At 65.1% G+C, this 27,471-nt stretch overlaps 1 protein-coding gene across 7 annotated transcripts; it reads left to right on the plus strand.

Annotated features, from left to right (window-relative positions):
- On the plus strand, positions 1–27,110 carry TPCN2 (two pore segment channel 2). Of its 7 annotated transcripts, none has more exons than XM_058689951.1 (25): positions 3–177; positions 3,006–3,070; positions 3,778–3,854; positions 4,201–4,378; positions 5,687–5,803; positions 9,288–9,394; positions 9,931–10,003; positions 11,084–11,186; positions 12,133–12,198; positions 13,185–13,249; positions 13,731–13,831; positions 14,425–14,506; positions 14,728–14,814; positions 15,586–15,705; positions 15,849–15,908; positions 17,775–17,903; positions 18,703–18,752; positions 20,065–20,164; positions 22,546–22,617; positions 23,927–24,000; positions 24,521–24,602; positions 24,692–24,774; positions 25,156–25,237; positions 25,521–25,615; positions 26,295–27,110. In XM_058689951.1, the coding sequence occupies exons 1-25, from the start codon at positions 72–74 to the stop codon at positions 26,371–26,373; spliced, it is 2,253 nt and encodes a 750-aa protein (XP_058545934.1). In that variant the 5' UTR covers positions 3–71; the 3' UTR covers positions 26,374–27,110. The 7 variants fall into 7 exon arrangements, 5 of the variants coding, with proteins under 5 accessions (XP_058545937.1, XP_058545938.1, XP_058545934.1 ...); XM_058689952.1 differs by having other exon boundaries at positions 11,087–11,186; XR_009250146.1 differs by lacking the exons at positions 18,703–18,752; positions 25,521–25,615; positions 26,295–27,110 and adding an exon at positions 20,711–20,785 and having other exon boundaries at positions 1–177; positions 25,156–25,212.
- Positions 27,111–27,471: the final 361 nt, after the last annotated feature.

The raw sequence follows: 27,471 nt of genomic DNA on the forward strand, positions 1-27,471 counted from the left end.
ACGCCTGCGCAGTGGAGCTCGCGCGCGGAGTTCTGCGCTCCAGTGAAGGTCCGGCGGCGCGCGGCGACCCCATGGAGGAGCCACGGGAGGAGTCGGAGCCCCTTCTGAGCCGGGCCCGGGGCGGCAGTGGCCGCCCGGCGGGCTCGGCCGGCTCCCGCGGCGTCCGCCTTGGGCCTGGTGAGCGGCGGCGTGGAGAGGGGAGCGGGCCGCAGGGGTGGCGCGTGGGTCCCCCCCTCCGCCCCGGCCCCGCGCCATCCGCTGCCGTCGCGCCCCCCCTCCCCGGGCCGGGGTCCGAGCGGGCGCTGGGCGCCAGGGGAGCCGCTCTGCGTACCCGGGCACTGGCGCGGGTGCGGAGTCGGCCAAGCGCTGCAGGGTCGCGCCCTGCCTCCGACCAGCCGGCCTCGGCCAGCCTGGGGCAGCCAGAGCCGTGCAGCCCCCTCGATGCGTCTCGGGTGGACCCGCGTCTCGCGGATCGCCTTGGTGACTCCTAGGAAGCAGCACTTCCGTTTTCCTCCCGGTTTTTGTGGGGGAAACTGAGGCACGGAGAGGGGCGTGCCCATACTCCGGGTCACCCAGCGGGGAGGTGGCTGAGGAGGGATTCGAACCCCGCTGGGAGTAGACTTAGGAGTCCTTTCAGTCTGCCCTCTCATTCCGGGTGCCCGGAGGCTCCCCAGGGGCTGGTCCCCCTTCACCCCGGCCAGGGAGGAAGCTTCACCCCCCACCCCGGCCAGGGAGGAAGCTTCCTCCCTTTGCCCTCTGCAGCTCCCTCCTGTCCTTCCTGTTTACGGCCGAGAAATTGCTGAATCCCGAGGAGGGCGGGAGGGTGGAGTCCAGCGGTCTCTGGCAGACACCCGGGGGGTTGGGAAGGGCCTCAGCCTCATCTTGCAGGAGAAGAAAACCGAGGCCCGGCCTGGAGAGTATCCCGGACCTGTCCAAGGTCAGCCCTGGGATCTGTTGCTAGTGCCGAGCTGGGTGCTCCTTCCAGGGCCACTTTCCTTTTCCGGACTTAACTTTCTTCCTGGGTCCAGGAGGGGCCTGTGGTGTGCGCCCATCCGTGGACTGGGGGGATGGGTGCCTGACCCCAGACAAGAAAACCGGAGGCCGAGGCGGCCACCTGCCTGCCCATCTCAGAGGCTGTCCCCCAGGAAAGGTCTCCATCCAGCACGGATCCCTGGACAAGGGACATAGGACGTGGCGGCATTTGGGTGTCGGGGGCGGGGGTGGGGGTGGGGGTGCAGACTTTGTGTCTGGAGGTCGGAGTGTCTTTCTCGCACTGCCACTTCTGGCTGTGTGACCTTGGCAGGTTGCCTAACCTCTCTAAGGTTCAGTAAAAGGGAGGGAGTCGGAGGAGCTGACCTGAGGGGCGTTGTGACGATTCGGAGAGATTGCTGGGAACGCCCTCTGCACGGGGCCCGGCCAGGTGGCAGAGATGGGGCAGTCGGTGCTGATGGCCATTCTGGGCCTGATTGTGCAGGTCCTACCTAGTCTTGGCAGAGTGGACGGCAGGCCGCTGAGACCTGCATTGTAAGCTAGGAGCCAGGGCCAGGCGGCGTGGATCATGAGAGAGGGCTCTTTGTCCCGACGCCATGCCTCGATGAGGCTTCCCGAGAGCGTGAGGGGACGCTCTGTGTTCTGAGTCTCCCCGGCTAGGCTGTTGGCCCCGGGGGCAGGGGGGACCGAGAACGGCTGGTCACCTCCCAGCTCCCTAGCGGGGCTCCTAGGTGGGGTTCGCCCTGCAGTCGGATTCTCCTGCCAACCGGGGTCCGGGGACTGTGCTGCCCCACAGACCCCGCGGTCAGGTCCTTCTGACCCAGCCTCACCTCACGGGCTGCAGGGAGAGGGTGGCTGTTTTCTTGTTCCTGGTCGGGGCGCCCCCCCTCTCTCTGGCTATGGAAAAGTCAGAGGCCGAGGGATTGTCGTGATACGGAAGGGGCTTTTCGAATAACACCTAGTAGCTACAGCAGCCCATTGAGTCTGCACAGCCGTCCCGTCGCATCTGACCTGTGAGGGGAAACTGAGGCATAGAGGTGCGGGGGCTTGCCCAGGGTCATCAGGGAGCTGGTCGGGGTCCCAGGCAGGCAGTGCAGGGTGGAGCCTGGAACAGGAGAGGGGGCTTAGACTGGATGTTGGGGATGGTGGGGGCGGGGGGCTTGGGGCAGAGGCAGAGAGGCTGGTCCAGGGCTGATGTGGAAGCAGCGTTTGAGCCCTTGCTGTCCTCTGCTCTCTGTGGCCTGCTCCGCTTCTGGCTTTGGTACTTCTGCTCTAGAGCTGTGCACATGTCTGTGTGTTCCCTGTACCGGTTAGGGGTAGTTTTCAGAAGCTGCTGGCCCAAAGGGGCCGCGTGTGAAAATAGAATCTTCAACAGGAACCGCTGCCGTGTCATTTCCCTGATCCGGGAGCTGCTGGGGCTACGTGCGGGCTCTTCTCCCCGCCCCCGCGGCCCGGGCTGCCTGGGCTGCACCCTCTCTCCTGGGCGCCGGGCAGTGAGGTTCCTCCGTTGCTGCGAACCACGGCTCCTCATGCCCACCTTCTCCCTTTGTGTCCAGCAACAGCTTCTGCGCCAAAGCCACAGGGGTGGCCCTTGCCCCACGATCAGTGGACAGAACCCAAGGCCGCAGGGACTGATCTCGTTTGCAGCTTATGGCTCCTTGGTGGGCAGGGGACAAGGGTGCTGGGATGGCTTCAAGCCGCCTGACTTCAAGGCCCCTTGTAGTCGGGAGCCTTCCTGGGGCCCACGGAGGCTCCATCCATCCTCCTGGGCCCTGAGGCCCCAAGTTGCTGGTGGGTGAAGGAGGCAGAAGGGTAGTGACGGCCGCACAGTCCTCCCTGTGCCAGCCCAGGTCTGGGGCTCTCCTGTGTGCAAACTCGCGGCAGCGCGAAAGGCCGGTCATTCCAGAGCCTTAGAAAAGAATGCCTCCAAGTTCTCTCCTTGAGCTCAGTGGCCCTGTCGCAGGTGAGTGCCACGTGATCCCCCACGTCACCTGATGTGTTGTTTCTGCCTGCAGGTGCTGTGTCCAGGCGGGATCTCTGCTTTGACCAGGCTGCCGTCTTCATCGAAGATGCCGTCCAGGTGGGTGGCACCCGTTCCCAGGGGCTGGGCCTGGGCCCGTCTCTAGGTTTTGTGGGGACTGGGTGACGGCTGCCCCGATGGGCCCCTCCTCGCCGTCCTGGGGCCAGGGCCTCGGTCGCTGGACCGTGTGGCCACGATTACCGTGATGACGGGCACTTTGGGCACGGCTCGCCTGGAGTCCTCCCTCCAGGTGAGGCACTGGGTGCTCTTTTGAACCCTGGAAACACTCGTTTCGTTGAGTTACCACCTACTGAGGGCCTGTCCAGGTCTTGGGAAGGATGCTCCAAGATGGCCCGACCATCCCCTGCTGGAAAATGCTATTGAGGCTCAATTCGGGAAATAGAATATGGAAGGGAGCAGTGTGCCAGGTGGGGGGCGTCCTGGAGAGCGGCACCGTTGTAGGGCCTTGCACAGCAGAGGGGACAGCGTCACAGGCAGGCAGAGGGCACAGCTGTGCACTTAGAAACAGGTATCCACGCGGGGCAGTGGATGCCCAGGGTGTTCTGAGTCTGCCTGCTGACGTGCCCCTGCTGGGCCACGAGAGAGCCCTTTTTCCACGTGTGCGATCGAGGGGACTCCGGTCCACAGCCTGTGTCCCCGCCTAGGGCCCGTCGAGGGGTCAGCGGGGGCCCTGCACGGGGCTGGCCGTGCCGCGTGGCTCCGAAGGGGCCCCCGCTCATGCTCTCCCGTGCGCCTTTCACCTCCAGTACCGCTCCATTAACCACCGCATGGACGCCAGGTCGATGTGGCTTTACCGACTGTATTACTCCAGCACCTGCCAGTGGTGAGAAGGGGCACGCCGCGCGGGGTCCCTGCGGCCTGGCTGGGTGGGGGGAGGCCGGCCTCAGGGTCCAGGCGGGCTCCCCCTCCCCTGTCTCCTTGCCACGGGGCCCGGCCCACGGAAAGCGGGGCCCTCCTGGTGATGAGGTCCAGCCACGCCACTGAGTTTTGGCCTGGGCACTGTCAGCTGACCGCTCCAGAGTGGGCACAGACCGCGAGGCGGGGGCTCTGCTTCTGGAAGCCACCGAGGGTGGCCTGCTGTCCTGCCCGGCACTCTGCCGGCCGATGTGCTTTGCGGCCCAGAGCCTCGCTGGCTCGTGCGTTTCAATTAGTTCTGGTTCTTTTCTCAGGACGTTGAGCCTCACCATCTTCTTGGTCCTGCTTTTGGCTTTTATCGAGACCCCTTCCTCGCTCACTAGCACCGCGGACGTCCGCTTCCGCTCGGCCCCCTGGGACCCGCCCTGTGGCCTCACCGAGAGCGTCGAGGCGCTCTGCCTGCTGGTCTTTGTGGCCGACGTGTCTGTGAAGGTGAGCCGGGCGCCATCAGGTGCCAGAGCGCGGGGGCCGGTGCCCTCCCACCCTGCGTGCTGCCCTCCGGATTAATCTTTACGCTCCCGGAGCTGGCTGCCTTTTTCCTCTGACTGCACCTTCCCCCTGTGAGCAAAAGGCCTGGGTTGGTTGGAGGACAAGAGACCCCGTCAGCTCTTCTCTCTCTGGACTAAACCGAGTCTGGGTTCGGGCCTGCCGGGTGCACGGCATCGCGGGGCCTCCGGGAGCGGCCCAGGGTCTGGCAGTGCCTCTGTGAGGAGAGACCCCGACGGAACAAGAGAGGACCGGTGGTCTCGCTCGTGGGCCGGCCTCCCGCCCCCAAGAGGGGAGGAACACGGGAGGAGGTGGGTGTGGGCCGGAAAAGGACCGGCTGCCGCGCGGCCGTGTGTCCGACTCTGACCCGAGTCCTTCGGGAAGCTGGAGGTGGGTCCGGCCTTCCTCATGTGAACTTCTGAGCCACGTCAGGGGTTCAGAGCCGTAGCGGCTTCCCAGCACAACACGGAGGGGCCCGGAGATCTTCCTGTGGGTCACACGTCCTGTTACTTTGGTCGAACGGTAGTGATCCCAGCGCCACAGGCCCAGCCGAGCATACGCAGCTGGCCACGGAGCCCCGGGTAGTGCGGCAGACTGTCCCCAGAGCCCCGCAGGGCCTTGGTCTGGTGCCTGCCGGGCTGTCCTGCTGTGGGGGTGGCTTCGGGCCCCTGCTGCTGGCGCTGGGGGCCGGGGGGGACCGAGGGCCCGGACCATTTCACATTGTTTCTTTTTTAGCCCACGATGTGTTTATGGGTTTGAGGGTTTTCAGACTGGAACTGAAACTGGGGAGCGGTTCTCATTAGCGTCTTCCGAACGGTTGGGACGGTTGGGGAGTCTCGAAAGATAGAGAGCGTACATTTTTGTCTGCGCAGCGTGACCTCTGGATGCCCCTGCTGCTGGTGGGGCTGTTGATACCTGGCCAGCGGGCCCCCGAGGAAGACCTGGTCTAGACGGTTCTGGGTGCGGGCCGGCCCTAACCAGAAGCGGACCACGAGTGCCGTTGCCCCTTTTCCAGAACGGCTCTTTTCCAGAGTGGTTTCTGTGCGCAAGCCAGACTGGCGGCCGGGACGGGCAGGACCGATGAGGCGGCGGGCCAGAGGGGTTAAAGTGCCCGAGGTCACCGGCGGGCTGGGCGGGGATCTCTGCTCCGGGCGCCCCGGCCTCACCCCTGCGCGTCCACGGCCTCGGACCGGCCGCAGGGCTGGTGTCTGTGGGGCTGCCCGCTCGCCCGCTCACCCACCGCCTCTCTTGCAGAGCTATCTGGTTGGATGGGCCCAGTTCCGGAAGAACCCCTGGCTGCTGGCCTACCTCGCAGTGCTGGTCGTGTCTCTCGCGGACTGGATCGTGTCGCTGAGTCTGCTTTGCCAGGAGGTAGGTGGTGCGGTGGCTCCGAGGCGGGAGCGGGGAGCTCTGGGTGGCCCGTCCGCTGCCCGTCTCTTCCCACCCTCCTAGCGTTTCGGTCAGCCGCTGGCCTTGTCCCGTCCTGTAGAAGAAGGCCCGTCCTGAGGCCTGGGGAAGGCACAGGGACTGCTAATTCCTGCCTCCCCACTTGTCAGCTGAATTTCTCGCCCGCCTGGGTCCCCAGGAAAGCACCGTCCAGGGCCTCGCGCCCAGAGCTCTGTGGGGCCTGCGGTAAGAAGGCCCACATTGGCCACCGGTCCCCAAACCTCTCTGGCTGCACCATCCCCCCCCACCCCCACCTGGATGCTCTGCCCCGTGATTGGATAGAGGAGAAGCAGGGAAAGTGGGTGTGGGGACATCCGTGTCCCTCAGGGCCCGTCGGGGACACAAGCCCATCGGGTGCTTTAGCCAAGAGAGTTTACATAGGGGCTTAAACAGGTGTCGAGTAACCGACAAAGCAGAACGGGGCCCTGAGGGACACGGAACTGCAGGAAGCTCAGGGGACAGGCCCCCAGAGCTGGCGCTCCGCCCCTGGCGTCTGGAGGGGTGCAGATCACCAGCGCCCCTGCGGAGACTGCTTGGTTCTGGGAGTGCCGCAGGCAGGGCCGGCTGGCAGCCCCAGGGCGTGGGCACCTGCCCTAGGGACAGCAAGGGGACCGCAGGGAACCGTCCGTCTGCCCCTCCGGTGTCCCAGCCTCTGTCCACGCCCTCGCTGGCAGAAGTAAGCGAGAGAGAGAGCTGCAGGGCCGACACGGGGAGGGCGCCAAGGGGAGGGCGCAGGGCCCGCCTCCCACTTCCTAGCAGGAAAGAGCCTCGTTAGCTTACGAACCCACATGTGCGCAACAGGCCAGGAAGACCGAGCACAGCTCAGACCTCGCTTTGTTATCGGTGGGGCCCTCACTGCTCCTTACAAGTTCCTCTCCCTCTGCGTCCCACGGCCCTTGCCTCGGCCAGCTCCCCAGCAACTCGGGGCGCTTCCCCTCAAATGGGGACCCAGGCCTCCACTCCTGGGCTGTCCTTGGCAGATGGGCACCCATGCTGGCACGGCACCCTGCTTTGCATGAATTCTTACGTGTGTCCCTGGTGGAGCGCCTCCCCCCCCCTCCCCAGAGCAGCAGTACACTGAGTCGTGGGGTCGGGGGAGGAGTTGCTGTTCCTGTCACGTCCTGGTGCTCAGAGCCTCTGATGCGCCTTCTGGTCCCACAGAGGGCTGTGCCCCACAGCTGGGGTCACTGAGCCTGCCTAGGGCTGTTGGGCCCTCCTGCAGGCCAGGCACTTCAGGGTGAGGGCCATCGTGAGGCCAGTGGGGGCTGTGGGGCTGCCCTGAAGCAGCGTGGGCCCCTGAAGCTCAGAGGGTGGCCCCTGGGTGGCCCCAGGCAGAGCCCCAGCCCGCACGCCTGTCTGTCCAGTGCCTGGGGAAGGGGCACATCGCAGTCACCCACCCCCTGCCAAGGGGCCGCATCGGGCTGGGTGAGCCGAGTTGAACCGGGCTCTGCTTCTGGAGGGCAGGGCGTCAGTGGTGCCCTGGGGGGAGAGGCTTGGACATTACAGGACGCGTCCTTCTGTGTCTTGTGGGTGTTCACTCTGCCCATCCACACATGCGCTTCCTGGACCCCATCCCCTGTGGTCTGGCCTGTTCTTTCCGTGCCCTGATCCCAGGAATCGTTACCTTTCCCAGTACAGACGGGGCGGACCCTGCTTGCCACAAAGCTTTCCCTTCAGTACCGTCTCGGGGGGGGGGGATTCTCCTGATTGAGGCTGTAATGCCACACGTGGTCCACTGGGTAGAGTCAGCCCATCACCCAGAACCGTCCAGAAACCAGGCCCCAGGTTTCTCCCTGTGGCCAGCTGGCCAGTCATAACTCACACAGGCACCAGGGCGGGGAGGGCGGGCAGGAGAACCAGGGGCATCCCACCCACTGCGGCCTAGTCTTTCATGTCCGTTTCTACTTTGTGGCCAGGAGGGTCACATCCCTCGTGGTCTACCGGTGACCGGATAGGCCATGGTCACGACTCTGCCGTGCCTCTTTCTCACGGGGGACTAGGTATCTGCAGATCAGTGGTGAGCTGTGATTCTGTGTGGGCCTCCCAGGGGCACCCCACCCTGGCCCTAGGCTGGCATCTAATCAGGGTTGAGTCTTGTGGATGAACCTTCCCATCCATCAAGGCCACATGTCTCCGGGTCCACAACCTGACGTGGCCCCCTGTGTCAGGAGGGCCCTTGGCAGGTCGGGTCACTACACCCGGGGAGAAGCTGCACCCTGTCCCGTGTCTGATTACTGGTGAGGGTCCAAGACCCCGGGTGCGGGTGCCAGCAGGACCTTCAGCCCCTGCCTGGCCTAGAGGGATGGCTGGAAGATTCGGGATACGGGCCCTGAGACAAGGTTCCTTCCAGGGGCAGCGAGTGGATCATGGGCGAGCTGGGGACGCTGGTTCCTCAGCCCACGGGGCAGGGCTGGGAGCGTGGCCCTGAGCGTCCTGAGCGTCCTTTCTCGGTCCTGTGCCGGGAGCTGGGCCCCTTCCGAGGGTGCGAGTAGCCGAGGGAGGTTGAGTCAGGCCTTGGGATCACCTGTGGTGCAGACGATCTGGAGGGTCTGCCCCGTGCTGGAGGGAGCTCATTCGGTCGCGAGAGACACCGGGTGCGCGGCGGGATTCCAGAGCACTTGGGTGTGGTGCAGGAGCAGGTGGCGTTCGCATCGGGACGGGAGGCTCGGGCACCACCCTCCCGCTGAGCAGAGACGGGGCCAAGGCCGCAGCCAGCGGGACGGTGAGGGGCGGGCCAGAGTGGGCCTCCGGGCAGTCCGTAGGGCCTGGGGCTGACCTAGCTGTGCTTCTGAGACGAGAAGCCCAGGGGGCCCAGAGTCTGGAGCTGAGAGCTGGGAGGGGCGGGTGGACGTGGGAGGGACAGTCATCACCGTGAGCCTGAAAACCAAGAGGCCTGATGAGCTCGCCGGAGTGCGAGGCCTCAGAGGGCAGGAGGGGCCCTGGGCGCCAGCACTCGGGTCAGGCCCCGGGAGATGGCCCGAAGCACTGGGCAGACTCAGGCCTGGAGGTCACCGGACAGCAGGACCGGCTGGGTCGGGAGCGGGGACACGCGGGGCGGGTGGAGGGGTGGGTGAGGGGGCGAGGGTTGTGTTGCGAGTGAAGGTGTCGGGACATGTGGTGTCTTGGTAGCAGGTGAGGGAGAAGGGGCGCCTGACGGAAGCCCTCGAGAAGGCCGGGGGGTCCCGAGGACCGTGGGGGGGTGGGGGGCGGGGAGCGGCCCCTGGGTGCTCTGATCGCAGGGGTGGCCCCTTGGCAGGGGTGTGAGGAGGAGGGTGTGGAGCCCGAGGTGGAAGCTGGGGCGTGCGGGGGCAGGAGGGGCGGGGGCAGGGGCGTGAGTGGGGCCCGGGGCTCTTCGGCCTTCTGCCTCCGGCCTGGGTGGAAACGGGGGCCCCTTCCTGCCGTCTTTCAGCCCCTGCGGATTCGCAGGCTCTTTCGCCCCTTCTTCTTGATGCAAAACTCCTCCATGATGAAGAAGACGCTCAAGTGTATCAGGTCGTCGCTGCCGGAAATGGCCAGGTGGGCTCGCCGGGCGGGCGGGGTCTCCTGCTCCCTGCTGTGCCGTCGGGGCGCCGGGACTGCGGCCTGGGGAGGCCGGTGGGCGGGTGTTCGCGGCCTCCCGGCAGCCCCTTGGTGGCCTTGTGCCCCCTGCCTGATAGCTGCAGAGCCCTGCGGGTGCTCCCTTCTGCCCCGCTGTGGCCGTGACCCCTCCCCGCCCGCTCTCCTCCCGTGCCTCCCCCAGTTCTGTCTCCGTCCCCTCCCCCAGTGGCTCACATGGGTGACCCCTCACGTTCCAGCCCAGATGGCTGGACGTGGCCTTCCCCTCTGGGAGACGGGAGGTCCTCGGACCCCCCAGGAAATGCTTTTGGGGTCACCGACCGTCCCTGCCAGGGAAAGAGGGCTCCCTTAGGGCGGGACCAGTAGCTGAGCGCACGGCGGGCTGTGTCGGGGCAGGGAGCTCCCCGTGCGGTCGGGTCGGCTGTCCCTTGTCCGCTTGGGCGCGTGGGGTGCGTGGGGTGTGTGTCCCGTGCTCAGCGCCGCCCCCGCCTCCCCAGTGTCGTGCTGCTGCTGGCACTGCACCTGTGCATCTTCGCCATGCTCGGGATGCTTCTCTTCACAGGCGAGAAGGTACGGTGCTCCGCTCTGACCCGGCCCGGGGCCTTGGGGTTTGGGTGGACAGGGCGGCCCAGGGGAAGCTTCGGGGTCATTCTGGGGCCCGGTTAGGCTGCCTGCCCTAGCCTGGTGACCAGGGTCAGTGTCGGCCCACCCAGGCTCCGGGGTCTCCCCACGTGGCCGGTCTTCCGTGCACCCCTGATGGGGCCCCCGGGTGCCCCCCTGCCTTGCGGGGTTCGGGGCTGGTCTGCCGGGTGGCCCTCCTTCCGTCTCCCCTCCCTGCCCCGTCACTCACCCGGCTTTCTTTGCACCCCTGTTAGATGGAGGCCCCCTCATTCTGGCATTTGGGGCCCTCGGGATGGACTGCACCACCGTCCCTCTCATGGCACCTGCCTGTCCCCACTTCCTCTTCTCCAGCTGTGGGCTTTTGCCTTCCCCCCCCCCCCCCCCCCCCCCGCCCCTGTCCCCTTCTTCCAGCTCCTCCCTGCTCCTTGGCCCCCAGTGGCTTGTTGCTGTGTGGAGGTGTCTCCCACCTGTCGCCCCGGTCCCCGCGCCCCGTGCATCTGTGGTCCAGCGTGTCCTTCCTCATGTCCTGGCCAGGGCTGCTGTCCTCAGGCCTGGAGCTGTCCTGTATCTGTCCTGGGAATGTGGCCGATGGTCAGCCAAGGCCGGTTTTCATTGAACTTGTGGTATTTGGGGGTTCAGGCTGTGCTGTCCATGAGGGGGGACTGAAAACTGTCCTTTCTGACTCCGGGAGAGCTGGAACTGCTGCGTGTGTGTCTGTGTCTGTGTCTGTGTCTGTCCATGTGGTTGTGTGGTCGTGTGTGCTGTGTCTGCGTGTGTCTCGGCCAGGGCGGCTGAGAGCTTTTCGCCGTGGTTCCCAGCAGACCCTCTTTGGTGGCCGGTGTCCCTGTGGGTGCGCGGCCTCCCTGAACACTGGCTCTTGGGCCCAGAGGCCGCGACTGAGGTCCTGTCTGTGAGTGCAGAGCCTGCTGGGAAGTGATGGGGACATGGCGGGTCAGGGGATGCTGGCCTCACAGTGGCTGCTGGGGCAGAGGCCCGATGGCGCCTCAGAGTTGTCACGTTCACTCTCAGCAGGACGACGGGCAGGACCGGGAGAGGCTGACGTACTTTCGCAACCTGCCTGAGGCCCTGACCTCCCTCCTGGTGCTGTTGACCACCGCCAACAACCCTGACGGTGTGTGAGGAGTGGGGAGAGGCCCCGAGGGCGGGGGGGGGGGGCAGCTTTGGTTGTCGCTGGGCCGCAGAGCCGGGCTCCGGGCCGTGGGGGTGCCGAAGGCCTTTTTATCGCGCGGGGGAGGATGACACTGGCTTCTCTCCCTCGCTTGCTCCTTGGTTTTCTTTCCCTGTTCGTCTTTTCCCTCCTCCTTCCTGCCTTTTTCCTTTTTCTTCCATTTTTTCCCGTCTCCTGTGCTCGCTTCCTCCCTTTGCGTCTGTTCCCTTCGCCTTGTCTTTCCCCTGGCTCCTAACTTCACCGGGAAGCTAAGAACGCATGAGTTGGTGTGTCTGGCGGGGCCCCCGGTGGCCTCCTCCCTGAGGCCTGACCACTTTCCCTGTTGCCCCCCCGGGCCCGGCCCTGGGTCTCAGGTGGCTGTGGCTGCTCACGTTGTGGGGTTGCTGCCGGGGCCTCTCTGTCTGGGCGAGCGGTACGGCCAGGGTGGGGTGCCGTAGGCCTCCAGGGCTTGGCCGTGGCCTGGTCCCCTGGCTGGTGACTTTGGTCTTGGGCGCGGGGGTGATCCCCCCCATCACAGAGACCTTCCCGGGAGGGCAGCCCCCGGCTTCCACACCCAGGGAGAGCTGTGCAGCGGGACCCCGAGCGTTGTGCCCACGTGTCCTGTGAGTCCTAGCGAGTCACCCGAGGGAGAGCTGACCTTCCGGTCTGCGGGGAGTAGACAGGGGAGCAGATCTCAGCGGAAGGGAGGAGCAGCCTTGAGAAGTAGTGAGCCCTCCATTCCGAGGGTGTGCCGGCAGAGCCGGGGGTCGGCATTGGACCAGAAGGCCTCCTGGGTCTCCCCGCCGAGCCCTTCTCTCCTCTGGGAGGCAGATGGCGTGGGGCCGTGAGGGGGTCGGACGGGACGCTGAGGTGGGAGCAGGGTTCAGTCTCTCCGCTTTCTTTCTCCCAGTGATGACTCCTGCGTACTCCAAGAATCGGGCCTATGCCGTCTTCTTCATAGTCTTCACCCTGATAGGTAAGTTCCGGTGGGTCTGCAGGGGTCACTTGGGGCAAGATTCTGCCCCCAGTGGCAAGATCGCGAATGCTCAGGTGCGAGTGTGCCCTCCCGACCCCATGGCCTCCCCCCACGCGCCCTTCTGACTCCATGACTTCATCCCAGTGTGCCCTCCTGACCCCATGACTTCACCCCGGTGTGCCCTCCTGACCCCATGACCTCCCCCCATGCGCCCTCCTGACCCCATGACTTCATCCCAGTGTGCCCTCCTGACCCCATGGCCTCCCCCCATGCGCCCTCCTGACCCCATGACTTCATCCCAGTGTGCCCTCCTGACCCCATGACCTCCCCCCATGCGCCCTCCTGACCCCATGACTTCACCCCGGTGTGCCCTCCTGACCCCATGACCTCCCCCCAAGTGCCCTCCCGACCCCATGACTTCACCCCAGTGTGCCATCCCAACCCCATGGCCTCCCCCCATGCGCCCTCCTGACCCCATGACTTCATCTCAGTGTGCCCTCCTGACCCCATGACCTCCCCCCATGCGCCCTCCTGACCCCATGGCCTCCCCCCATGCGCCCTCCTGACCCCATGACCTCCCCCCATGCGCCCTCCCGACCCCATGACCTCACCCCAGTGTGCCATCCCGACCCCATGACCTCCCCTCATGTGCCCTCCAACCTCGTGGCTTCTCAGTGTGACCATCTCGTGGTCTTTGGTGTGTGACTACCGATGGCCCCTGTGCCCGTGGCTGGGCAGGCCTGGTGTCTTGCGTGTTCATTGGATGAGGACAAGGCTACGTGTGGGGTGACTGGTGTGCCCCGGGCACCTGACGGGAACCATGAGCACGCCCTGCTCTGTGACCGTCCCTGCCCTTCTTGCCATCCCCCCCCGGGGGGTTGCTGTGCCCATGTCCCCTCTGTGCCCCTGGATGCCGGCCTGGCCCTGGGCCCCCGGGGTGCTCCCTCCAGACTCTGCCCGATGACTGTGGCTTTTCCCACTCGAAGGAAGCTTGTTTCTGATGAACCTGCTGACGGCCATCATCTACAACCAGTTCCGGGGCTACCTGATGGTGAGCCGGGCCGCTGTCCCTGTTCCCGCCTGAGCAGCTGCCCCTGGAGGCCAAGCGGGGCGCGACCGAGCTGACCGGCCAGGCAGTCCCCGCAGTGAGGGGTGGCCGGCCGGGGGTGGGGTGGCGGCCCCTGCTGGTCTCCGCGCCGCCTCCCGTGGGGAAGCGGGAGCCGCGGCACATCCTTGCTGCCCAGGCCGCTTCTAGAGGGAGGCCTCGAGGTCGCCCCTCCCAGGGCAGGCGGCCCCGAGCCCACCGTGTGTGTGTGAGAGCTGGGGGCCCCAGGCGCGCAGAGCGGAAAAGCACGTCTGCATGAATTCCGCAGGCCGGGAGGGGTCTGGCCATGCCCCTGGGGCCCGAGAGGGCAAGGGCTGCTCCCAGCCGCGGGCGGGTGGGTGCCCCCAGAGGCCGCGCTGCACAGGAGGGGGTGTGCGGCCGGGAGAGGCCCGACCCTGCCACTCAGAGCCATCGTCCTGGCTTGCAGAAGTCCTTCCAGACCTCGCTGTTCCGGAGGCGGCTGGGGGCCCGGGCCGCCTACGAGGTCCTCTCCTCCATGAGCACACGGGGAGAAGCCCACCCTCGAGGGTGAGTGCCGGGGCTCCCGGGAGCCCCTTCTCCCCGAGGAAGTGGGGGCGCCTGCTGCCGGGAGGGAACGCCTTAGGGGTGGCGTGCTCTGGGGCCTTTCCCGGGCACCGCTCTGCCCAGCTCCCTGTGGGCTGGGGCCCGGGCATCCTGAGGACTCCGCCTCTCTGGTGCTGCGGGGTCGTCCTCGTGAGCCCCGGAGACCCTGGGCCGGCGGGGGCCGAGGCGCTTTGGCCCTCTCCCCCGACTGCGCCCTTCCCGCGCCCCTGCGCTCGGGCGCCCGAACCAGCGGGACCTGGTCTGGAGGTGGTGTTGGTGTGGAAGGCTCCGGCTCGGACGGCTCGTTAGCCGTGGCGCTGCTGTCGTACCGCCTGCCGCTTCCGAGGGCCAGCGCGCTCCTCTCGGGGGCGCGACAGTAGTGTCTGTGGGGATTTTAGACGACAGGACGTCGGAGGGCCTGTGGTCGGCTCTTTCACGGAGGCCTGTGTCATCGCCCAGGGCGGCTCGGTCGCACGCGCACAGCCCAGGCCAGAGGGGCGGGCGCCGGGTGCGCTGTGCTGGCCGGGCTCACTGGGGCGCGGTGTCCTTCTTCCCAGGGTCGGGGTGGACCCCCAGGACTTCCTGCAGGTGCTTCAGAGAGTCCAGCTGGACAGCCACCAGAAACCGGTCATCATGGAGGTATCGGAGTCCCCTCTTCCCCTTGCCCTCCTCGGTCTGTGATCTGGGGTCCCCCTGGAGGTCACGTCGGCCAGCAACCCCGCTTCCGCACAGGGCGTCATTTCAGATCGGCCGGGGCCCGGGGGCCGGTGGGGGCTGGGCCCGGCGCACCCTCCTGTCCTGGGCCCTTCCTCTCCTGGGCCCAGCTGACCCCTGCTGACCTGTGTTTCTGTCCTTTGTAGAAGGTGCGTTCCTACGGTGGCGACCTTCTGTCGGCCGAGGAGTTTCAGAAGCTCTTCAACGAGTTTGACAAAAGGGTGATTAAAGAGGTAACTGAGCCACCTGCTTAGGGCCAGGCCACCCGGGGTGAACGGGGAAGTTTACGGTGCGTGTTGGCATTGATCACCCGGGTGACCCTTGGCGTCAGTGCCAGGGATTCTGGCCCCGAGGATGGGGAACGGGAACAGAGATTGCTGGGCTCTTGGAAACCGAGGAGGTTTTGTTAACCTGATGCAATTCGCAGACCACAGGGACTGGCCTGGGCCAAGCCTGACTCAGGGGAACCTTCTGGATGGGTTCCCCTGTCTCCATGACAGACTCTTACCTACTTCCTGTGTGTCCTTCTCTGGAGCTTTCTGAGTTTGTCCAAAGCATTTGTCCTTTGTCCTTGACCCTGATCTGTCAAGTCCCCAGATGGGCCTTGGCATCCAGCTCAGCACTGTGTCCAGAAGACTGTCCCGTGTCAGTTATTGGCGAGTAATTTACGTACATTTATTCACAGAACACTTTGTGTCTGGTAAACACCTGGCGTGTGTTCAGGGTCCCCCCCGGATAGTCCCTCGTGGTTTACTTAAGCCGCTTAGTGACCGTTTAGGCTCTCTCTGCCTCTCTTTTGGTGTTCAAAGACTGCTCGGATGAACGTCTTTGTGCACCTGTTTTCGTGTTTGAGATTATTTTCTCAGGCTGGATAGACTGGGACGAGAGAGAAGGTGGGAAAAGTCGAATCCCAGAATAAGGGGGTGCGGGCACCGGAGGGCGCCCAGCAACCACGTGCCCCCCGTAGGCACGTGTGTTTGAGCACACGCGTGTTCCCTCCCCAGCGCCCGCCGCGGCCCGAGTACCGGTCTCCCTTCCTGCGGAGGGCTCAGTTCCTCTTCAGCCACCGCTATTTTGACTACCTGGGGAACCTCATCGCCCTTGGGAACCTCGTGTCCATTTCTGTGAGTGTGCCCTTGCCCTCGTGTGGACGCGGGAGGCGCCTTGCGCCCGCCCCTGCCCCCCGCCCCTGCCCCTCCTCCCGGCCCCCTGCCCGAGGTCTCTGCCGGGCCCGGCCGGCGAGCCGCCTCCCGCTCTGGCTCCGCAGGTGTTCTTGGTGTTCGATGCCGACGTGCTGCCCGGGGACCGTGATGACTTCGTCCTCGGGGTGAGCTCTGGGGCCGTGCGGCCGGGGTGACAGCGGCCAGAGGGAGTGAGTGTGCACGGCCTCCCTGCCCCGGGGCCCTCCTGCTGCAGAGCGGCTCCGCCCGTCGCGGGACGCCCCCAGAGGAGGGGTGCTGGCCCGGGCGAGCCCGGGGGGCGGGGGTGGCGGGCAAGGCAGCGGGTGGGGCCGCCCCCCGTCTTGCCGCCTTGTCTGGCCCTGGGATTTGAGCTTCTCCGCGGCTGGTTCTCAGCCCTTTTTGGAACCGTGAGCTCCTTTCTGAATGTTATGTGCTCTCGTCAAACTCTCTAGGAATTTAAAAACAATTTTCCCACGTTGGATGTTAGGCAAAGTAGCAGCCACGCCCCCACGGTACCTAACGCCAGAACTCTTAACAAAGCGGGTGTTTTCACGGCGTCGTGAACGATGTTAAAATGGACGCAAACGACTACATCTTCTCTAATTACGTAGGAAGCTGTTTGACTTATCTGGTTTAATGTGCCAGGACAGATTGTGTCCTGTGTGTTAGATGTGGAGCAAAACGTATCCTAGTTTCAAAATCGAAACAACGGCTTTTCTGACCTGACGCTTGAAATTCCTGCATTTTGCACTTCAGGAAAATCAGATTTTCTTCTTTCTTCTTTCTGTTGTATTTTTTTCCTGGATGACCCCAGAAAGGTTCAGTCTCCTCCTTGTGAATGACACATTCCAGAGGTGGCTGGTTTCATTCCTGACAAAAGTCAAATTGGATACACTTGATCTATGTTTTCTCTCTTTTTTCTTTTTCTTTTTTCTTTTTTTAAAAGAGCACACTGGCTTGAGAAGGGGAGTGGGGTGGAGGGGGAGGGAGAGAGAGAGAGGGAGAGAGGGAATCCTGACGCAGGATTCGATCCCACGACCTGAGCCCTGGGATCATGATCTGAGCTGAAATCAAGAGTCAGACGCTTAACTGACTGAGCCACCCAGGTGCCCCGTATTTTCTCTCTTGTAACGGTAATTGTTCAGCACTAGAGTCAGCCTGGTTAGCTTTATGAGAGATTTCTGGTCAGATGGGGTCTGACAACATCTCTTCACGGGTGAGCGAGGCAGTGCTAGGAATATGGAATTTTTTTTTTTTTTTAATTTTAATGTTTATTTATTATTGAGAGAGACAGAGCATGAGCAGGGGAGGGGCAGAGAGAGAGGGAGACGCAGAATCCGAAGCAGGCTCCAGGCTCTGAGCCGTCAGCACGGAGCCCAATGTGGGGCTCGAACTCACAGACTGTGAGATCATGACCTGAGCCGAAGTCAGTCGCCCAACCGACTGAGCCACCCAGGTGCCCTAGGAATGTGGCATTTAGACTGGACACCTAGGTGGGGTGACCGCGGCGCTCACCACGCCTCCCCACCCTCGGGACTCCCGTGTCTTACTTCCTGGCTTCAAACATGGACCGGACCGGGACCCAGTAGCCTGAGGCCACGTTCAATGCGAAGAGCGTCTCAGACACACCCGCGGAGGCCGGGAGGGCACTGCCCATGGGAGTTGTTAGAGGTCCCCTGGAGGTTGGACCGGAGGCGCCAGGGCAGAGACAGCCGGGGGCGCAGGCTCGGGGGGCGGTGGGGGGGGGGGGGGGGAGTGTGACCCCGGCCTTGCGGGCACAGAGAGGATGTGGGGTCGGGAGACGTAGGGCCGCAGACGTGCGAGTTCTGGAAGCCGGCGTGGGGTTCCAGGCCACCTGAGGGGAGGGTGTGGGGCAGGAAGTTGGGGTGCTGGAGATGCCCCGGGTGTGAGCGGCGGGCGCATGGGAAGGGCGGCCCCGAGAGGCCAGAGGGGAGGCGAGCGGAGGGCGGGTGGCGCGGGCCGGACCCGAGGCAGCTGTGTCCCTTTTGCAGATTCTCAACTGCGTCTTTATCCTGTACTACGTGCTGGAGGTGCTGCTCAAGGCGTTCGCTCTGGGCCTGCGGGGGTACCTGTCCTACTCCAGCAACGTATTTGACGGGCTCCTCACCGTCGTCCTGCTGGTAAAGTCTGAGACGCGCCGGGCCGCTGGCCTCTCCGGGCGGGCGGTGTGCTCTCTGCGTCTGGCTCTGTGCCGTGTCCCGTCCCGGGCCGTCCCTCGGGCGCTGAGGGCCACAGGGAGCCGCGCTCCGGCCTGCAGGGGCAAAGGGCCGGCTTTCGCCCCCGTGTGCTGCTTGGGGGGGCGGGGGGGCGGCCAGCGGGGGCCTGCGGGAGGCGGGGTTTCCGCTGCACTTCAGTGTCACCGGGCAGGGTGCCCAACCCCTGCCGGGGGGGGGGGGGGGGCCCGGAGGAACTCACGGTCCCCGCCCTCTGAGCCGGCCCCGGCCACAGACATTAAGGACAGTGGGGCCTTGATGTGGGTGGCAGGAGGGGCCGCGGGGGTCAGGCACCCTTTCCCTAGAGCCTGTGGGAGTGGAGGGTCACGCGTGATGTGTGCGTCGTGGCAGCCATATTGGTCCGACATCTGTTCGTCTTTGATCGGAGGTGCGGGCTCCTTGGGACAGGAACAAGGACGGTCTGAGAGCCGGGCCTCCGGTCTGTCCTTGACCCGGGCTTCTCCAGCCTTTCTGGTGTCCCGCCCTCCCTGTGGATAGGCCACCGCCTCCTGAGACTAGAGTGTGTTTCTCGGCAGCAGGAAGTCCCATGTTTGGAACCAACCCACGGGGACAAGGATGGAGCTCTGACTTCCCCCCCAAAGCCCCGTTTGAGGGGGAGCATGTCAGACACGAGCTTTAGAACTCGTTTGAAAGCCCCCTAGGTTAGGTTGCTGTAGCGATGCCTTCTCTTCTTTTGTGATTAAAGGTTTTGGAGATCTCAACCTTGGCTGTGTACCGATTCCCACACCCAGGCTGGTATGTGACTGGAGAGAACCGAGGGAGGCTACAGCAACCAGCACCCTGTAGGCCCCAGGGGTGGGTGGCCCGTGCCCAGGCGCCCTGGCCTGTCTGCTCGGGCTGCTCCAGGGCCCATGGCCCGAGTGTTAGGGAAGCAGGTGGCTCGGAACTTGGCCCGTAGGACTGTGGGAGCAGGTCTCTCTTTGCTCTTGGGGATCCTGTGACATGGCCTAACTCGCCGTCAGATGGATAGGGTTCCCAGAGCTGTGACAAGCTGCTAGCGGGCAGTGGGCTCAGCTCTGGCACCAGGGCAGGGCGTGCGGCTGGGAGCCCTGTGACCTTGGCTTGTCACCTCCTGCTCTGAGTGCCACCCTGTTGGATGGCGGAAGCGGGGGCTGCTGAATCCCCAGGGCTGTTGGAGCCCCACCCACCCTGGTTCTGGCCGCATAGCAGTGTGGCTGTCTGTCTGGCCAGGGGGTCCCAGAGCACCTCGAAGTGTGGCTTGCGGTGGCCGTTGGGTTGCGTTGCCTAGAACACAGCTGCCCCAGCCGGGGCTGTGCCGGCCCCGCCCTCTCAGTGTCTCGAGGGCTGCTTGTCTGCCAGTGGAGTGGCCCGGAAGTGCCGGCGACTCAGCTTAGCTGCCCCAGGGCCAGCTAGGAAGGGCTTTCGTCGGGGACATGGGTGGGGCTGGGGCTGGTGCTGGTGGTGAGCCGAGGCCTGGCAGGAGCTCAGGCCGCCTGGTTTCTCAAGCGCAGTGAAAATCTGCTTTTGTCCGAGAATCACAGGGGAACATTTTGCGTGAGCATGAGTTTCGAGTTGACAAGAGCACAGTAAGCTCCGAGGGACACCTAGGGGGTCAGGCCGCAGGATGGCATCACAGGAGAGGGCAGAGTCAGGAGGGGGATGGTGTCAGGAGACAGGGTCGGTGATAGGGACAGGGGACGAGGTCAGAGGGAGGGGTGGCAATAGGAGGGTGGTTAGGGGTCAGCGGAGAGGGACGGGACCGGCTCAGGGACCACGTCTCTTCCACTCGGGCTGGGACCAGAGTTGGAGTGTTCCGGCCTCTGGAACCTGAGTGTCTGTCGTGTGAGACCGGGGTGCGATGGCTGGGCACCAGCGTGAGGGGCTGTGCCTTGACCCGTGCTGTCCTGGGCCGGCAGGTGTGGGCAATCCGGGCTCAGTGTGTGCCAAGACGGGGCCCCCCTCCCCCGCGCCCCCCGCCCCGTTGCTCTCTGCGTCTCTGTTTCTCTGTGTCTGAACACACACCTCCCGGTCTTCCTGTCGCCGACGTCTCGGGGCCCTCCCGACCGTCTCCTGTGTGTCTCTCCAGGAAGCCAGAGATGCTGGGCCTGCTGTCGCTGTGGGACATGGCCCGGCTGGTGAACATGTTCATCGTGTTCCGCTTCCTGCGCATCATCCCCAGCATGAAGGTACGTGCGTGCGTGACGCCCTCACCTCCCGCCACCCTGCCTTACTGCCCCCGCTGTGGCCTTGCTCTGGGGAGTGGGTGAGCCTGGGCAGGGAGGGACCGAGAGCTGGACCGTCGTCCCCTTGGTCTCCCTGGGGCGTGTCCCCAGCCCTGCACTGCAGCCGGGTGATGCCGGGGGCAGTTCCAGCCCTGCTTTTATGCATGAGGAGAGGGAGGCCAGCGCAGGTGGACCCGTGTGGGGCACCGCGGCCGTCTGCGGCGGTAGCTTTGGGCTCTTTGGGGCCCCTGGCGCTGGTGAGGGGCAGGGTCTGGAGCTCTTGGAACCCGCGTGTTCCCAGGCGTCCTGAGGTTTCTAGAAGGCCGTGGGCGTGGGCTCTCAGTGGCTTCTAGTAATGAGGGGTGAAGGCGGGACGGGCCAGGGTACTCCCCTCCAGGACCCCCAGTGCAGGCGTGGGGTTGGCTGGGGTGCTAGTCTCTGGGACCCCGATGCGGGAACCCGGTGGCTCGTGACATCTACGAGCCTCGTTTTCTCTTAACGTGCTCACAGGGAGGGACACCAGCCTTGAGGGGAGGGGAGCCGGGCGAGCAGGGGATCTAGGCCCAGCGCCCACCCGGCACAGAGGTAGAGTTTGCTCCTCCTGCTTTCCTAAGAACTTTTCGGGAGAGAAGAATCCAAGGACGTCACGCCCCTTTTCACGTGTCCGAGTCCCTCCCCCTGAGCTCGTCTCTTCCTTCTGCCTCGCCGTGCACCTGTCCCTTCTGGGGCTACCTGTTTCCAAGCAGAGTTTCCCATCCGAAGGGGGCCTGGGGCCCTGGGTGCAGCTGGGGGCCGCCGCCCACATGCGTGTGGGGACGCGTGTGCACACGCGGTCCCCTGCGTGCACGTGATCACACACGTGGTCGTAACTACACTGCGCATCTCATTACATATTCCCGTGCTGACACGCCCGTGCAAGCACACGGTAACCACACGCAGTAACACACCCGTACGTGTAACCGCACGCGTCGTGCACGTGTAGCACGGTAGCCATGCTTAATCGCTTGTGCGCGCGCGCGCGCGCACACACACACACACACACACACACACACACACACACACACACACACGGTGGTTTCTGTCGTGTAGCATCCAGCGTTAGGACCTAACACATCACGTGGGGAAAATGAACTATTTGTAGAGCTCTTCCCTGGGGCTCAGGCTTGCATGTGAGGGGAGCAGCCCTCTGTGGGTGGGGTGCCTGGTGCGTCTCTGGAGCTCCCTTTCTCAGACCTGGACCCTGGGGCCGACCTTTCTCAGCCCTGGTCCCTGGGGCCGACCTTTCTCAGACCTGGTCCCTGGGGCCGACCTTTGTCAGACCTGGACCCTGGGGCCGACCTTTCTCAGACCTGGACCCTGGGGCCGACCTTTCTCAGACCTGGTCCCTGGGGCCGACCTTTCTCAGACCTGGACCCTGGGGCCGACCTTTCTCAGACCTGGTCCCTGGGGCCGACCTTTCTCAGCCCTGGTCCCTGGGGCCGACCTTTCTCAGACCTGGACCCTGGGGCCGACCTTTCTCAGACCTGGTCCCTGGGGCCGACCTTTCTCAGCCCTGGTCCCTGGGGCCGACCTTTCTCAGGCCTGGACCCTGGGGCCGACCTTTCTCAGACCTGGTCCCAGGGGCCGACCTTTCTCAGCCCTGGTCCCTGGGGCTGACCTTTCTCATACCTGGTCCCAGGGGCCGACCTTTCTCAGACCTGGACCCTGGGGCCGACCTTTCTCAGGCCTGGACCCTGGGGCTGACCTTTCTCAGACCTGGTGCCAGGGGCCGACCTTTCTCAGACCTGGACCCTGGGGCCGACCTTTCTCAGCCCTGGTCCCTGGGGCCGACCTTTCTCAGGCCTGGACCCTGGGGCCGACCTTTCTCAGACCTGGTCCCTGGGGCTGACCTGGCCACCGTGGGCCTGTGCTTGTGTGGAGCCTCCAGACCAGAGAGGAGCGGCCAACCCAGCCTCAGTGGGTCGCTGGGCAGTGTGATCTGAGCCCCCGTGTGCCATGGCTTCGCCAGAGGACTTGGGATTGAGACACAGCTGCGTCTGGGCGGCTGGTGGCGTCGGTGGGGGACACGTGGGCATATCTGGGTGGGCGTCTCTGAGTATGAGTGTGTGTGGCGGGCGTGGATGTATCCGCGTGTGCGGGTGTTTATGGGTGGCTGTGGGACGTCTGTCCAGCTGTGCGTGTAGGGGTGTGTGTGTGCATGCAGTTGTGTGCCTGCGCAGGTGGGTAGGTTGGTCGTCCACTGGTCGCGTCCCGCCTCTCCGGGCCAGGGTCTGGGTGGCGGGCAGGGTCGGCATCACCTCAGTGGGGCCAGAGAGAGCAGGGCCGTGCCTTCTTCTCGTCCTCAGCTGATGGCCTTGGTGGCCAGTACAATCCTGGACCTGATCAAAAACATGCGGGCCTTTGGCGGGATCCTGGTGGTGAGTGTGGCTGTGGGCGTGGTGGTGGGGGTGAGTCTGAGCTCGGCCGGAGGCCCGGGTGAGCGCGGGGCCGGCCGGCCCCTCCGGAGGAAGGGGAGCCCTGGGTGAGGTGGCCGTGCGTCCGGGCCGGGAAGCCGCGTCGCCTCCTGCCAGTGCAGAGGGCGGACCTCAGGGCTGGTCTGCGGGGAGGGCTGCCCGACCGCGCTCCCTCTCTGTGCCAGAGATCCCGTCGGCTGCTTGGAATCCCTCACGTTTCTCGGATCACGGGCCGCATTGAGACACTGGTGTCCTTTTCTTTTTTTCTTTTTTTAAAAGTTTGCTTATTTTGAGAGAGAGAGAAGGCGGTCGGGGAGACCGAACATCCCAAGCAGCCGTTGGTGCTGTGAGTGCAGAGCCCCACGTGGGGCTTTGGTCTCATGAACCGCAAGATCGTGACCTTGGCCCAAATCGAGAGTCAGGTGCTTAACCGACTGAGCCATGCAGGTGCCCCCCCGAGACACTGACTTTAAAAGTATGAGAGGCACTAGGGGTCCCTGCAGCCCCAGAGACCCCGGATGGGGTTTAGTCCTCCCTCCTTGCTGAGGGGGATCTTGGGAGCCCCCAGCCATGTCGGCCGTGGTGCTGCTGGCTCTGCCTTGTGGTCCCGCCCCGGTGGGCAGGGGGGACACCTAAGGCTGCTCTCGGCACGAAGCCCAGCAGTGGGGACGGAGGCCCAGAAGGGACTGGGTTAGGCTGGGCTGTGTGCCCCTTCCTTCTCCTGCTGGGCTCGTTGGGGACAGGTGGGGATGGGTCGGGCCGCTGGTGGCCTCGTCCCTCTGTGGCACGAGCCTGCTGGGTGGTGCTCCTTGGACCTCATCACCTCCTGGAGAAGCCTGGCCGGTTCCTACCTGCCCCTCCCTTGGGGACCTCTCCCCTGGGGCCCCCTTCCCTTAGGACTGGCGTCTGCCTCCAGTGGAGCCCAGAGTAGGGGTCCTTCTTACCTCTTTCCTGCCACACCTGTCCCAGAGAAGAGGCGGACAGCCCTGCTTCGACTCGGCCGCCTCGGTCTTTCCCCTGGGCCCCCAGTTCATCTTTGTGCCTACCCTGGTGGTGGTGGCTCCTTGCTCCTTCACTGGGGGGCAGGTTGGTGGCCAGGAGAGGGTGCCCGGGAGGAGAAGTCCTGGTGCTCCTGGGGGAGGCCGGCCGTACCCATGGCTGGGGGCTGGGGGCAGGGCTGGGAGTCCGCCGGCCGGTGGCCTTCACACGCTCAGCCCGGCCCTGTGGGTCCGTGTGCCGGTGGCATTGACCGGGCCCGGCCCCGCCTCCCCAGGTCGTGTACTACGTCTTTGCCATCCTGGGCATCAGCCTGTTCCGAGGTGTCGTCGTGGCGCCTGGAAACGGCAGGTGAGTGGGGCCTGAAGGTGCCAAAGGGAGTGCGTCTCGGGGTGCGGAGTCTGGGGGTGTGGAGGAGCGTGAGCCTGGATGGCGGTGCGGGGGCGGGCCTCCTGGTCCTCATTCCTTTGCCTCCCCACCTCCTCTCCTCCCACACCCCTCCCCCTCCCCTCTCCTCTCCCCCTCCCCTCCCTCACCCAGACTCTGCACTGAGAGCGTGTCTGAAGCCTGCTCAGCACAGCGGCCCCACCCCTGTGCCCCACTTGGGAGCTTCAGGCCAGGCCATGCCCTGGTGGAGCGGAGCGCGGGGCCAGACCTAGAGCCGGCCGTCTGGGAGGCTCGGTTTCCCCTGTTTTGTCTGCGGCTCTCGGCCCCTGGCCGTCCTCGCGGCACCTCCGGAGACGGGGGCATTTCTGTCTCTACCTTCTCGGGCCCAGACCGGTTCCAGGCGTGCAGGGGCTGAGGCAGTGCCGGGGCCCCCGCGTCCGTGTCCCCGTCCCCACCCCTGACCCAGCTTGTCGTGTCCCTGCAGCCTGGCCCCCGACAACAGCTCGGCGCCCTGCGGAAGCTTCGAGCAGCTGGAGTACTGGGCCAACAACTTTGATGACTTCGCGGTGAGCCCCGCACGCCCTGCTCCACGGGACCCCTGCCTTCCCGACCCCCTTCCTCTGCCCTCCTGGAGCCCGTGTGTGCGTCCCCGCAGGCCGCCCTGATCACTCTGTGGAACGTGATGGTGGTGAACAACTGGCAGGTGTTTCTGGACGCCTATCGGCGCTTCTCGGGCCCGTGAGTGACCCTGCCCCCACCGCGTAACTGTGCCGTGCGTCCCTGGGCTCGCCAATCCTGGGGACCGCCGAGGGGTGAGGCTCCTCAGGCTGCTGGGAGCCCTGGGGGCAGGCTGAGGGGAGGAGAGCCTGGAGCCTGGGGGGGCTCAGACGGCCCCAGCGGAGGGTCCCGGGTTCGAATCCCAGCCGAATCGCTTGCCGGCCGTGCTGCCTGGGCGATTCGTTGACCGCTTCCGCGAAAACAGGACTGGTGGCGCCACAGAGTTAGCGGCAGGACTCGCGGAGAGCCGCTGCTTACGCGCCGTCAGGTGCGCGGTGCCCCCCGCGTGCGCGTGTGGCCTGGGTGGCTCACGGTGGCCCCCACGGCCTTCCTCCTCTACAGGTGGTCGAAGATGTACTTCGTGTTGTGGTGGCTGGTGTCATCTGTCATCTGGGTCAACCTGTTTCTGGCTCTGATTCTGGAGGTATCAGCCGAGGCTCCGTCCTGCCCTTGGGGCCTGGCGCTGCTCGCCCTTGGAATGCCCTCGACCCCTGATGTGTGGGGGTTCTCGGCCGCCGGGTGGGCTGGGGGCGGCCATCGGGCGTCTGGCTCCTGCAGGAGCCGGTGGCCTTGCTGGGCCCTGGATCCCAGCGTCGGGGCGAGCTCCGCTCCCTGCCGTGGACGCCTGGCCGACGCTGGAGGGGAAAAGGCTGGTTTGTGTGGGACGCACACCCACTGGGCCCCCTCTCCCCCCGCCTGCTCCCCAGAATTTCCTCCACAAGTGGGACCGCCGCACTCACCTGCAGTCCCTTGCTGGGGACCCAGATACGTGCTGTCAGGTGACTGTGGATCTCCTGTTCAGGTGTGTGGATGAGGAAGGGGGCGTGTGCTTGGCTTGTGGGCGGGGAGGGGGAGAGGCCGGGAGGTGGCCGGCAGGCGGGTGGCCTCTGTGACGGTCTCCCCACGAGCCCCCGGTCCCTTGCCTCCCTCCCACCGACTTCTGAGCCGGGACCAGGGCGTGGGCTTCCTCTGCTCCTGCTGCCGGGGCCGTGAGCTCTGTGCTGTTGTCTGGTGGGCGTGTAAGGCGACAGGCTCAGCTCCCCTTAGTCTCCAAGCGATTCTCCTGGCGGGTGGAGGCAGGTGGCCCTAGGAGTCCTTGCCCGCCCTTCCCCACGGTGGAAGCCATCCTCTGCCGGCACAGGAAGGCGGCGGTCTCCCAGGGACAGGCCGGCGGGGGCGACCCCTCCCCCCGCCCCCGTGAGCGTGTGCTGTGTTGCAGCCGCCGGCTGGCATGGAGGGGCGTCCTCCCGGGCTTTCAGCCCCGTGCTCACATCCCACACGTGGAAACCCGTCCTCGTGTCCCCGGTCCTCCCCAAGCTGTGCACGGGTCTGAGGATTCCTGAGCGGGGAGCAGGTGCACGGGTCTGAGGATTCCTGAGCGGGGAGCAGGGCCTCTCCGAGTCGTGCTCACGCTCTTCTGGAGGCACCCGGGTCACTCTCCGGAGCTCCCCACACGTCTTTCCCTCCCCCCGACTCCACAGGGACGTCCTGGAGGAACCCACGGAGGAGGAGCTGCTGGAGAGGCTGAGCTGTCACCCGCACTTGCGGCTGTGCAGGTGACCCCCAGGTGCGCCGTCCTGGCACGGGCGGCAGGTGGCCGTGTGGCCTCGAGACGGACGCCCGTCGAGGCAGCAGCCCAGGAGGAGAGCCTTTGCGTGGCCGGAATTCTCCACCCACGCGAGGCGGGAGCGGAGAGCAGGGCCCTGTTCGCTGCCCGGCGGAACCGCCACCTACCAGCGGCTTTTCCTCGCGGCGCCTTGGGCTCCGCGCCCGGCCGCTTTCTGTGGTCGGCTGCTGCAGTGAGACTTTGACTTTTCTACGCCCGGGTGGAGGGTGACTCCCCAGGACCTCTGAGACCGTCTGGAAAGCAGGAGGCAGTGGCCTTCCTCATGGGCCCTGCGATTTCCGTGGTGCCTTCGCTGCCGGTGGCCTTCAGGGACCACGGGCCCGCCTGGGGCCTGCACGGGCCAACCGGCAGCTTTCCAGGGCATTCAGTTTGGGTGGTTTTAGAGGAAGAGAATCTTAAGGGTTTTATTGTTTTATGGCTCCCATGAGTATTGATTGGACGGATTTCTTTACGGGTCAGAATGCCCGTAGTTTTTATCCTGGCGAAGAGTGAGGTCGTCATTCTTATGTGGACACAACTCCAATCCTGCTTCTCTGGAGCAGGGTGGCCAGGTAAGGTTGTTTAGGTTGTGCACTGTAAACCTGGCTGCCAGGGTGTGTCCAGGCACTGGAATGTCTCCCCAGGGTGATGGGTACCTCTTTCTAACTTGCATAAAGGCATGTGTAAGCCAGTGGCTCTGCTTTTTTTCCTCTAAGTTTATCTTGAGAGCAAGAGAGAAGGCATGTACGAGTGAGTGGGGGAGAGGCAGAGGGAGAGAAGAGAGAATCCCAGGCAGGCTTGACACCGTCAGCACGGAGCACAACGCAGGGCTCGATCCCACGAACCGTGAGGTCATGACCTGGGCCGAAACCAAGAGCCGGACGCTCACCTGACTGGGCCCCCAGGTGCCCCCAATGGTAGCCGTACTTTATGTGCCTGCAGGGCGTGTGGCACAGGGGGGAGAAGTGAGTAATGTGTGACGGGCCATATTGCCACTTGAGCCACCATACGTCCAGGAAAACCATCAAGGGTTTTCTCATTTCAAGGGCCAA

This window comes from Neofelis nebulosa, chromosome 10, assembly GCF_028018385.1.
Source record: "Neofelis nebulosa isolate mNeoNeb1 chromosome 10, mNeoNeb1.pri, whole genome shotgun sequence".
Lineage (NCBI taxonomy): Eukaryota > Metazoa > Chordata > Mammalia > Carnivora > Felidae > Neofelis > Neofelis nebulosa.